Source organism: Plasmopara halstedii (genome assembly GCF_900000015.1).
Source record: "Plasmopara halstedii genome assembly, contig: Scaffold_1211, whole genome shotgun sequence".
Classification (NCBI taxonomy): Eukaryota; Oomycota; class Peronosporomycetes; order Peronosporales; family Peronosporaceae; genus Plasmopara; species Plasmopara halstedii.
This window is the reverse complement of record NW_020188126.1, coordinates 147,996-160,920: the sequence shown is the minus strand read 5'-3', so window position 1 is coordinate 160,920 and position 12,925 is coordinate 147,996. Positions and strand designations below refer to the sequence as shown.

Genomic DNA, 12,925 nt, shown 5'->3' with positions numbered 1-12,925 from the left:
ACGCACTGTCCGACATTGCACCGCGTGCGGGAGACGAAGTTGGGCTCTGCCCGTGTTCACTGTCAGAACCAACGAGACTTGGAGACTTCGGTGTTGTTGTCACAGGTCTCATTGAGCACGGAAGTTGTTTTGTTCCAACGAACCAAGTTGCAGTGTCTAACGGACACGCGAGCCTCGTTGAGGCAATAATCGATTGAAATTGGAAATGTTCTCAATCTTAATGGGGGAGAGTGTAATGGGGTTACACGTACCCTACAATAGGGGTGTGTGTGCCACACGAGATGGGCATGGTGTGACTGAACCCAAACAAGAATACGGGATGTGGCTGGGTAGCCAGTAGTTATGCATGTATTTATATTTTACTATATATATAGAGAAAAATCTATACATTTAGATTTGGCGGCTATGCCGCAGATAAAAATAAATAAAAGTCAGTTTTGGGTTTTAAACGGAAGAGTAATTAGCCTTGGGATAAGGCAATAATTACTCTTGGGGTAAGCGCATTGTACTTGTTCTAGGTATAGAACGTAAGGTCGGTGACCTAAGTTAAGCTTCCTCAAAGCGCAAAGCTACGGCAGCCCCGCTGTAATCCAGACCTTGTAAAATATGTTACATGATCTGGGTAACGGATGGTTCGGCCATGATGAATAAGGTCATTATTCGTTTACACTTAGTTTTACCTCTCTTCAATTGTATCGTAAATCTTTAATCCGTTCAACTTCTTGGAGCATAGTATCGACTTTTTGAAGGGGGTCGGAAAGAGACTGGCCTTGATATGGGAGATTTTTTTTCCGTTGGTTAGATGCTTGGAAAGAATTGAAGCTTGTCGATGCGATATCTTGGAAAAAGAGAAGAAATCTTGCGCGGTTTCGAGGCTTGACATCAGAGCCGAAGACGAAAGCTTCTTCACAATCAAATGAAATTTGAGATTCAGCACAGCGCTCATTGCCCATAGAACGTGCATGACTGATTTGGACTTACTTCCTTTCACCGAAGCTGATGACTCAAGTCAATGAGCGAAGTGTGGGTCGGCTTGTGCGTACACGACTTAAAACTTTTGAAATGAACTAGATACTTTGAGCTATCAAGCCGGGTCCAACCATGATACCCAACTGAGTGACTCTATCCGCTAAAGCAGGCTCTCAGAATTGCGGGTAGAAACTGAGAATCACACACTCGATGGCACTTCACAACGCTTCCAAACTGAATAGGGCAAAATAAGGGACAGCACATATCCAGGGACCCCAACGAGGAACTTGACAACGAGAGGCGACCAACAAGTGCTACCACTTGTAAGGATCGTTCGCACCTATGAGGTTTTGGACGGTAGTTGGCAAATAAAGAAGTGAGAAATTGTTAGACTGATTCCTACGATATATGTAAACTCCAATTTCTTCCTACTGTTTCGTCGTTCTTCATATGATGTCGCCTTTCCTTTAACTACTATGAATATATGTATCATATCTCCTTGGACGTGGAAACATTCTGTATACGTGAACATGTGACCTACACTTACTTACAATCTAGAACGTATTCTAGAATCATCGATCATGTGAGTATGGTTCCTTACACCTATAATAGGCACTCTTGCAACAATTGTAAATAACTTGTGTCATTTTCACTCAACTGTGGCGACGTAAAGATCGCTTAAGTGCGAGCACCAAGTTTCGGAAGTAGCAAAATTAAAATGTTCTCGAGTTTTTCGCAATTTGGACATTCAAACCGTGGTGCGTAGTCGATGAAGCATTGTGTTCGACTCAATCGTTTTTTTTATTTTGCGGTAGTCATATCCTATGCTCACGCCTTTCTGCATTCGGACGATTCCTTATGTTCCTTATTTCTACGAAAAACGGAGCGCGACTGAAACAAAATACGAACATAAAACATGTATTGAAAAACAGTGTTATATTTGAAAAAGAGCGAATTTGCCGGCTGTGTAACGTTCCTTCCAGCGAAGACTAGATCCGCGAAGCTTTTTTCCATTTGAGGATTGCGAAAACGAATTCAACCGTGGTGGTAATAGGAAACAGGAACGCTAAGCTCCCAAAGAACTCCATAAGTTCAGACACTGTCTTAAGTCATATTTCAAGCTTCGACGTATCCCATCTGTTTTTTCATGCGGCCCAACACTTTCCGGACTATTTGCTCACAATCGATTACATCCACAATCAAGTATATCTTTGCCAGTGACATTGTCAGTCGATCGCGGTATTTCAAAGCCGTCTGGGTAGCATTTCGTGGCTTTAATGAATTGGTGGGAGCTCAGACGTCAGCTATTTCCATTACGATTACACTTGCAACTTGTGCTACCTCAGCACTAGTATTAGACTCAACCTTGTCAAAAGCTTGGCTGGCGAAGATACCATGATCCTGAAATGAGACCAATCACATCGTCGTGACTACCCTGCCATTGCTTGAAAGCAATGACCACTTTAGAAGTAGAGTATATTCTCGGGAATACGTTTCACAAACTCAAAAGTTGATGTAAGCGCAAGTGTTTTTGACAGCAGCCATAGTGAACGTAGACATATCCGCTGATATGTTTGGAAATTTCACTGACGACAGTAGCTACTATTCTCCAAGAATTGGTAATTTGCTCGCCAATAACTTGTCTACTTAATCTGACGAGGGGGGAGGTATTCGAGAACAGCCTGGTATATTGCAGTCAAACGTCAATCCAGGAAAATCCTAAATTATCGGTTGTTACATCAAAGGTCACAGAAAACGCCCATCTACTGCCCAAAATGTGAGCAATATGCTCGGAAAATGTTGCGAAAGAAACGATGCAGCTAGATTTTTGATCTTTTGAGATATCGCAGATATTTTTTTTAATCTTGGATCACAACAGAAGCCATCCTGAAAGTCATTTACGCGACCGACGAATGGGTTACCAACAGAGATTGTTTTACGTGTTTGAAATCGATGGCATAATTCCCACACTTTTTAGTTTGAACAACGATACAACGGGATATTGCCCGCCATATTTTCTACGAAGGGGCATTTCTTGAGGCCTGGGAGACTAAAGCCATTGAAACTGATACTGATCGTTCTACATGGCTGCCTGGAATAAATCAGCATCATTGATGATGAATAAAAGGCCGACCCCCGAAATCAGTCCTTTTATTTATGAGTTTGCTACTTTTATTTAGAAGATCGGTTTCTAAAGCAAACGATTCCGTAAGTAGAGCTTGTTATACTCCTCGCAATTGCATTAGCGCGCGAGAATACGCTTCAACGTGTGACTCATAAAAGCACAACGTTTTCAATCAAAGGACAGAGTTTGCGAGACCATGCACCTCTTTATCAGGCAGAAAATACTCGGGACGTTTATAAATTGAGGCATTCTATAAATCTGAAATACTGGGCTTCGTTTTTGCAAACAGCAAAAACCTGTGGTTGTCATAAAAATACTGTTTCAAATCAAAATATGACAAGAAGAAAGTACATAAACTCCTATATGGAGAAAGGCAAGCGCAAGAACTCTGTGTGATGATGTTCATTTTGCAATATTGCAAGTTCCTAAGCTCAAATATCAACATGGCCCTGAATGTCTTGAATGATGAAACGTGTGATCTGATTAATGCGTCATATGCGATACCCAATCTTGAAACGGCGGTGATGGAAGGTGAGGCATTAAGCTGAACAGCAAAACTTTCAAATGACGAGCCAATTTCAAGTCAACAGTGATTTACAACAGTATCGACGCTCAGGCAAAGAAAATTACGGTGATCGTTGACGTGGAAACGGCGTCTTTCACAGTGGTCGATGATGGTAGGGATCTCAGCTGCTAGTAATATTTTGGTTTAACATTGAGGTATCAGGAGATGGCATTCAGCCAGACGATCTCCTTACATACATCGGAGAATCTTACGGTACGGCGACTCGATTGCAAAGAAGCTTTGTGTTTATTCTCAGTGACGCTTGTAGCTTCATCGAGAGTGACCCAGTTGAGTCCCACACGTCATGTAAAGAGGCCGCCCAAATATTACGGCTGTCGCGGCGCCTTTCTAAGAGAACTGACCGCACTTGGTGCAGAGGTTGAAGTTGAGAGTCGAGTAAAGACGCATTGGACTTCGTACCGAAAAATTTTCAAGGTCAGACTTTTTTAGAAATGAACAGAATACGAAGAGCGCTGACATAATGATGCTCTGACACTAGGAAGGAAACGTGGTTCTTAAAGCTCGCTCTGAACAGCAATGTGAGGCACCAGGAACAAAAGTTGTTGTGTCAAATCTCTTTTGGAAGCTTCCAGTGCGGCAAAAAGATCTAAATAATAACGAAAAGCACCGTGCGCGTGTAATTCAGAATATCAACACCTTTTGTGTGAATATGTCGATGATTTGGCCATCGTTGTCATTTTATAGCCGCAACAAAGGTAATCAATGCATTAAATACATTTGGAGTTGGTAAATATGTTACTTTTTTGCTGGTTTACTGTTTAGATAATGATGTTCGACCAGTGACGATTCCTGCCGTCAATTCCTGTCGCGTGCGATTTATGAAGTATTTTGGCCAATTTCTTGGGAATGAGCTACAAGTACGATGCTGTCACATTTTATAAAGGTTAAAAGGGGTATGACATATAACGTGTTTGTAGTACGTGGATTTCACTTCCAAGATCGCTCCATATTCGATACGAGGTTATATAGCTTTTATTCCTGGAGAACTTGGTGTTTTGGGGCAGGGAATAAAGCAAGCCAAAAGCTACTATCAATTTGCATACATTGAGAACAAACCGGTGGTTGAATGTCATCGACTATGCTCTCGAGTGATTACAGAGGCTGCCTTACAAATTGTTTCATGTACGTGTGAGTACGATGTTCTGGTATGTTTTTGGTTTTTGATTTTGTTTGCATACAAGCTATCCCCATTTTCGTCCTGAAAATTGCAGCTTTGATCGGCAGCTACGACATTTTCCGAATTGGACAGAACAAGGACATATTATTCAAAAGTCCTGAGCAGTTCCACCAGTTTCTTTACGAATTCGTCGGGGTAAGATTTGTATCACCTAGAAGTGTATTTGTTGTAACAAGGAAGTGAAAATCTAGACGTTCGCCGCCACAGACTTCAATCGGACTCCCGACCAGGTGAAATTCATTGCTTATTCGTACAAAATTTTATAGCGTCATAAGCTAATTTCGTTCAGAAGTGTACATCCACGATCGAAGAAGAGATTTGTAGTGAAAAGTATCACGGCGCCGTTGATTGGGTTGAGAAGCAAGCTGTACCCAATCATTTTTATCATCCAAAAGGCAGTCTTTCTGCTCCACAGAAACTAAGTAGTAAGATGTCGAGGCCCCAAAAGATGATTTTTTGGGTAGATGAAGTGGATAGCGGCTATAGTTCTGAGAACGAGCAATGGACTAGCGAATTTGCACAGCGCCCTTCGGCTAAACAATGCTGTATGGATGATAGTAGTGTCAAACCTACCAGTAGATGCCACAATTACAGTGAACGCAGCAATAACGGGTATGCTGATGTTTACAATCTATCAAAAGTGGATTGAACAACTGGTAACGTGAGTATTTTAGTATGGTCGAAACGGCTGAAAAACAGCATGGAACTACTGGCAAAGAAGGCTCGTTAGATTTTGAAGCCACCGGCTTTGAACCTTCTGATTTTGCGATTCATTGTCAAGCTCTTGATAGAACTGAGTTTGGCAATCCAGAGCATCTTTTAGAAGATATTTTCTTCTCGTACAGGCCATGCTCATCGCTGTTGCCGCATGCGCCAGCCGAAAATAAGGTACATCGCCATTCCTTACGAAAAACTTTGCGCATCGCTTGTTCGTGTTAACTTTCCTTGTGTCCTCTTTTCGGCAGATTTCTGGACGGCCATGGTTAAGCAGTAAGCCCGACGCATTTGACTGTGCTGACGTCTTTTTGGACTTGTGTCAGGACTACTCCAGCAACATTGTTAAGGACAGCGACGAAGATAAATCAGCCGATTTCTATAAGAAAAATTGGCTATTAGTTTCTGATGAAAATCAGATATGTCAGAGGCCAACTTCTCGACCAACGGCTGAGATATCAGATCTTCCAAGTTCAAATTACAAATCGAAGTATTTTGACATTGAACGATCAACAAACGACAATGTGCGACGGTGGGATAAAAGCAAGATGGCCTCATTTGATCGCTTCGCTAGTGCGCTGCGGATAGAAAATACCGGTGTTTCTTCAGGAGATCAGAGTATCAAAATCAGCAAGTCTGTCCTTGAAAATATGCAGGTGATCCGCCAAATTGATCGCAAGTTTATTCTCGTTCAAGTAGATACTCAGCGTGGTAAATTGGTGCTTTGCATCGATCAACATGCAGCGGATGAGCGAGTTCGATTGGAGACATTAGAGAAAGAGATGTTTGGTCAGGATGGGACTTTACGTCGGGTGGAAACCGGGGATCACAAGCCGCCCATTGCATTACGAATGAATCATATAGAGTATGAAACTCTGTGCCACCACGCACGTCTCATCAGAAGCTGGGGGTTTGAGTTCAATTCTGTCGCATTGAAGCCAAAACCGTGTTTTCAAGTACGTGAAAAGCCTGAAACAAGTGGGACGGTCTGTGTGTTATTGTATAGAACCCCAAAGGTGGATGGAAGACTAACAGAAGGTGGAGATTTCCGAGACTATATTCAGCTTTTGTCTAATGCTAGTGAAGCGTATCAGTTCTCCCGTATTCGCCCACCTGTTATCACGAGGCTTCTACACTCTAGAGCTTGTCGCAGTGCAATTATGTTTGGCGATCATCTAAGCCTTGGCCAGTGCAAAGAATTGATCGAAGATCTAAAAACATGCCAGCTGCCTTTTCAGTGCGCTCACGGTCGACCCTCAATCGTTCCTCTCGCAGACATACACGATGGTGTATCTTCATGTTAGCAGTAGTAATACTTAGAACATTACGCCGGCATTACCAGCGAGAACGATCCTGAAACCTTCTTTCAGACAAGGTGCTATTTTGTCGAAGCAACCTGTCAAAACACCTGAGAGCGAAAGACACGTCTTTTGGATCTTAGAGTAATTTTTGAACCAGTCGACCTAAAATCAATAGAACATTACGCCGGCAGATTTTTTTCTAAGGGTGTTGGCGTAATGTTTCAAGTATAAGCGACCGGTGAGATTCCAGATTGCGACGTAATCTCATGTTATTTAACCTCTACGTTTAGAGCACAAAAACTATCGAGCATTACTTTGGCTGGAGCTACCCAGCGCGTTGCTAATTCGACGAAACTACAAAAATGACATGATCGACTTAATAGCAAATTATGTATCTTCGTCAAAACTCGTATCTTACCATGTCTTTGGAGGATGGCAAATTGTTATCGGAAAAAGGTCGCTGCAGGATGTCTCGCGGGTGAGAAAAAGCTGCGGTACTCAGAAGAAGAACGATTAAAGTGGTCACCGAATATTATAATTACTGATTACTCAACATTTTACCTTTTCTGGTTGACACCTGCATGTGTGTCGTTACATCACCATGGTATACCTCACTTCCATCTTCATCTTCATCTTCATCTTCCTCATTCTCATCCTCTTCCTCGTCCTCTTCCTCATCCTCATCGAGAAATGCATTACTCGTATTGATTACTTCTATAGCACTTAATATTCGATCCAGCAACAATCGATCATTTATCTTAAAGTCGTTGACCAAGTCATTTTCTGTTAGCCGCAAAAGCTTTTCACCGTCACACTGCTTATTTTGAAACGTGCGCTGTGCATAAAAACATAAGTTATGATTTACACTTTCATTATACAAATACAGTGTCTGCTTCACCACGGCGTCCGAAACCCCAACGTCTTCGTGAAGCCAGAGACACACATTCTCAACGGTCCAATCTTTTACAACTACAAGCATATTCAAGATTAGATAGCAAGCCTTATCGACAATGATGAATAGACTGTACCTTGAGCAAGTGTCAAATGGCCTTTGTCAGCGTCATAGTCTTCTTTGTCGTCCTCGATTTTATCATATTGGTGATTGGATCGAATGACTGGTTTGGTGCGATCAAGGCCGGCCGGCATCGCGCTTCATCATTTCTCTAAATTAATATGTTCAAACGAAATTGGTAGTCATGATAAACGTCAAACCTGGATGCACTTGCTTGGTTATATATGCTTTTGACCTGCATCCCAGTGGGAATCGATCCTGAGTTCGTGAGCTTTGAGAAGGCAAATTGTCGTCGGGCCATTCGATCGAAATGATTTTCGTCTACTACCACGTAACAAAGTCAGGATGTACCCAAACTTAATCATTTACCTTTACTTTTTTACCTGTTGCCTTTCCGACATCAATCGAGGCATTCAAAGACAGCCGAGATTCAGAAGCATCTTGAGGAGTTGGTGTCGACAAAGTTCTTGACACATCAGGCGGAGGGGGGAATGGGGGAGGAGGAGGGATCCTGGTAGAAGCATTTGAAGTCGTATTTGAAAGCTGGCCTGACAACAAATTACTCGCTGCCAAAGTTGCATCCAGCTCGACCTTGCAATTAGTGGAATGAGCTACAATTGTGTCGGAAGGGATGAGCTTGCAGCATCGAATGCATTTAATCGGACGTTTTGAGCAGCGACTAGCGTGATTAATCAAGGCTGATTGGGGCATCTACGGAAAGAGCAGCAAAGTTGTCAAGTCTTTCAGTCAAGACATCGTCGAGATACATGTGTTTCACCTTTTTGTTGCAATACGCACATGATTTCACATTACTTTTGCACGATGTCTCGTGGCGTAGCAAGTCTCGAGAAATGACAACCATATTGCAGTAAAAACACCGCTTAGGTTTCCAATCACAACTACGCATGCAAATATTTGATCTGTAAGCAAATTGCCGACACATGGAACAAATAAAATCATCACACTTCTGCTCATGATCTTCAATCTTGCTTGCTTCAATTTCGTCATCACAAAACTTGCACTTCACCTACAAGATAATATTGAAATGATATCCTTAGTTTTTTCACTTTGTTGCGCTTACCTTTTCGGTAAGATCGATTTCTGAAGGAGTCATTAGAGAAGCAGTCGTCTTTATTGCTTCAGGACACGCTGGTCGTGATGCTGAAGATGCAGCGGTAGCCGCTATAGTTGAAGGTGTTTTGGGACAGCGTGTAGCCAAGTGAGTCGGGACTCCACGCTGTAAGAATTTGCCGCCGCATCCATTCGGACATGAAACCAATCTACAGTCACAATTTTCAACATGGTTCGCAAGCTCTGACATCTGAACAAATAATCATAAATGCAGTGTACAAACAAACAAGCAGCATCAATTGATCACATTTTACCTTTTGACGACGAAGACAGTGCGGGCATTGTTTCATCACCTTGTCACAATTGGTTTCGTGCTCAAGTAATAAGAGTCCCGGAATTCTCGCTGCACAATGACGACATTGCTTGCTTGATTTCTCAAATTCTATATCTCTGTCAGGGTTTGATTCTGCTTCCGTTTCGCTTAATGTTACTCGATTTGTGGTATTGCACTCACGCTCGTGCCTCGTAACATTGACAAATTGCACTTGCTGCATGCAGAACTTACAGTGTACCACGCGGTTGGGGCATTGCGATTCCTCATGTACAAACTTGAGATCCGAGCGGACAGGTAAACGGCACAGCTCACATGAGAAATGTGTGTCGTAAGGGTATTCCATTGGTGCTGATAACTGGTTAGCACCCACTGAAGCATTTACTGATACGTTGTCTTCATCACTTGGCGCTTGTTTAGTTACTGCATCCGAAACTACTTGATCTGAAGAGATGTCATCATCACGAATCCGACGTGCTTCCAATATGGATGATCTTCCAAAAATTTTGGCGATTGGAGATTGGGCAAGTGCGAGTGTGACCTCGTTTGATGATATAGATGCGGGAATCGAGAGTCTCACATCCTGCGTGATATTTTGGGGTACGTCATTCGACTGAGACGATGAAAGAGGCAATTTTTTTGGCATGTCATCCAGAGCTGGTGAATTTGCAGATTCGACGTTGTACTTGTGAGCATGTGAAAGTGCACTGTTGGTGCGCGAAATCGTCCGAGGTGGCTCTGAATAGCTACCAATGCTACTGACACTTAACTTTGATAAGCTTAAAGTCGCCTCAATTTTATCAGCTTTCTTTTGTGTTAGTGACGGCGGCGAGACAGGTAGTTGGGTATAATCTCCTGCCATCGGAGTGCTGGGAACACTAACTGGGCCTCTTATTCTTAATTCAGTTTTAGACGCTACTGTAGCACCAACCGCAGAGGAAGACACTGAACGAGATAGTGTCGGCTGCGTGTGACTTGACAATGGAGACTGCCGCTGTTTGACATCCTGCACTTGCTTTCGCCGGCCTTCAACACGAGCTTTTGCAAGTTCAGCTTCTGCCTGGGCACCCTTTGCCGTTGCTGCAAGTGTACACTCTCGCTTCTTCGATTTAGCTTCTTCCCTTGAAGCTTGCTCGAAGTCCTGCTCTTTGATTTGGTCGGATAGCGCTATCGTTTGTCGTGTCATGCCTACCATGGATTTCAAATCGGTCGGAAGATCTGATACCGAGCCTGAAAGCTCTGTGAGCTTGAGCAATTGTTTATTATGCACGCAATTGGCATCAATAGCTGGTGCGTTTACTGTCTTTCCGTCAATGTCAACTTTGATTGAATTATCTCCATTTAAAGAATCGGAACCTGGCGTCAAACAAGTTGCCGATTCGGTTTTTGGCGCGGTTGGCGTCGGCGCTGTTGGTTGTCTGGTTACCACATCTAACGTACCTGGCTGATCAGTTGTGGTTGGTATATGAGGAGCTGGAGCTGTTAAAGCTGGGGTGGCCGTGTAGGGATAAATTGGCCAAAATCCTTGATATTGAGATGGCATTGTTGTCATTTGAACATGTGACTGGCATTGCTGTTGGAACTGTTGCTGCATTTTCTGAAACAAATTATCCATTGCTGCTATATGAACACTCGTCTGCTTTTGTAAAGCCAATGTAACATCGCGAATACTTGTATCTATAGTGGACGCGGAGGAAGAGCTCCCTAAACTTGTAGTCCGATTAGACAAAGCAGCAATTGCTAGATCTATTCTTGAAAGCTTTCCTTCAGAACGCTTCAATTTTTGCTCCAATTCTACCATAATATTGTATTCTTCAGCGTGTATGAAGCTTTTCAGGCTAGTCAAGGATGCTTGAATAGTAATCAAACTATCTGCGACTAAACTTTTAGCGTGATTTTTAGAATCCTTTAAACGTGTCTCAATGTCGCTATCTAGTTGTTGACATTTTTTCTGGTTTTGATGTTCCAACGCATTAAGTTGATCCATCATCCGATGACGACTTTTACGTAAGGATTCGTGGAGCTCATCAATTCTCTCTTTTTGCTCATTCAAAGACTTAACAAAATCAAGCCATTTATTTTGCCAGGATTTGACTCGGCCATCGAAAGCACTCGACATACTATTAGCTGTTTGCTGCAATGACTTTTCTAATCGATCTGAAGAATCTTTGACCTTTGCAATACATTCACCTTGCAATCGGTCTTGAGCAGCCACAATTATACTCTCAAGTTGCGTTGTGGTGGCTGCGCAACGAGTTCGACACGTCTCATCAAGTGTATCCCGCATAGTCACCATCTCAGTCTTTTCGACAAATTGTAGGCTACTTGCGTCGACAAGATAACGAAGCGGTTTCGTTTGAGCATCCACGTAATCTTTTACAAGCGCAAACAGCTCAGTCTGAAGTTCTTCGCGTAACTCTTTTATTATTCTATCCTGTTCCTGTTGTCCATCCTTCTCTTTAGGTTTAGACTTCGTCTTCGACAGTTGCCGTCCACAATCTTGATGTATTTCCACCTTGGCAACGTGGTGCTTAAGCGCGCTTATATCGCTGCGCAGTTCATTCAATTCATCTGTGATACGTCGATTGATTTTCTGTGTGACCCTGTCTAGCAACAAACTCGACGAACTCGTTGTGTGCGTTATGTCAGCAATCTGCTGCGCCTGGTGCTGCAGATTCGCCTGAAGGTGTGCTTTTAATGGCTCAAAGGCAGAGTTAAATTGCACCAATAGCTCAGACCTCGACAGCTTTTCCTGTGCTACTGCTTGTGTTGAATTTCCCTGTTCTCTTAAAGCAGCCACAGTTTGACGTAACTCTAGCAGTTGATTCTCAGCTTGCATACGCCACGATTCATCCTTACCGCACATCGATTGCAAATGAAAACCAATATCCTTCTGTGTCGTAAGCTCTTGTCGAATTTTTGACTGCACTTGGTCCAACGTATGAAGCTGACGGTCGTTTGCGCAGACCTCAACCCGTAATTGGTCAAGTTCCTCCGACGTGGCTTTACACAGCTGCGACAATTGGCTTAGCTGGCGCTCCGCAATCACAGCGCGTGCATCAATTTCCAATTTTAGACTCAATCGTACCTGCTCCATCACCTGCGCGATGTTGTACGACGGCGATAAAAACATTTGCTGCTGAAATGGCCCCCTAAAGGCGTCTCGCATTGTAGCATCATGTGAGTTTACGTGATAATCTTGCACATAGTCTTCATCAGTGACATGTCCGTCTTCACTACCACGCGGATTTGTTTGTTGATTGTCTTTAGCTCTCCCAACCGTTGCTGAATTTCGTTTTTGATCTTGCCGCTGATGAAAATGTTGCGAGAAGGTCGTCACCGGTGTTTTCGCCCCCTTAAATGCTGCAAAAGCACGCGATGTCGACGGTATTTGCTGACAAGACTGTTGTCTATCTTGTTGACGACGCTGGCGATATTCATTTGCTATGGTCTCGCGCATATGATTCGCTCCAACATTGTTGCTACCAGAAAATTGAATCGCTGGAGCCTCGTCGACTCTTGCATACTCATCTGTGCTATCTTCAAATTCGCGAAATCGCTGGGCAAGATTGGCATCTGTGCACTTGATGATAGCGGCCAGGTTGGCTTCCCAGTCCATGCCACAAGTATCTGAGTATA

General features: G+C 43.1%; 2 protein-coding genes across 2 annotated transcripts; one reads left to right on the top strand and one right to left on the bottom strand.

Moving 5' to 3' along the window:
* Positions 1 to 3,537: 3,537 nt before the first annotated feature.
* PHALS_00703 (hypothetical protein F444_17830) lies at positions 3,538 to 6,875 on the top strand (the record flags this gene model as incomplete). Its single annotated transcript, XM_024730424.1, has 12 exons — positions 3,538 to 3,625; positions 3,685 to 3,771; positions 3,822 to 3,872; positions 3,928 to 4,094; positions 4,159 to 4,375; positions 4,443 to 4,537; positions 4,598 to 4,802; positions 4,862 to 4,992; positions 5,049 to 5,087; positions 5,147 to 5,469; positions 5,532 to 5,745; positions 5,823 to 6,875. The coding sequence occupies 12 exons, from the start codon at positions 3,538 to 3,540 to the stop codon at positions 6,873 to 6,875; spliced, it is 2,670 nt and encodes an 889-aa protein (XP_024580703.1).
* A 297-nt stretch (positions 6,876 to 7,172) lies between these two features.
* PHALS_00702 (hypothetical protein L915_17322) lies at positions 7,173 to 12,905 on the bottom strand (the record flags this gene model as incomplete). The annotated part of the gene is made up of 11 exons (XM_024730423.1): positions 7,173 to 7,226; positions 7,291 to 7,361; positions 7,434 to 7,707; positions 7,771 to 7,841; positions 7,901 to 8,022; positions 8,085 to 8,205; positions 8,268 to 8,595; positions 8,663 to 8,783; positions 8,850 to 8,911; positions 8,966 to 9,205; positions 9,270 to 12,905. The coding sequence occupies 11 exons, from the start codon at positions 12,903 to 12,905 to the stop codon at positions 7,173 to 7,175; spliced, it is 5,100 nt and encodes a 1,699-aa protein (XP_024580702.1).
* Positions 12,906 to 12,925: the final 20 nt, after the last annotated feature.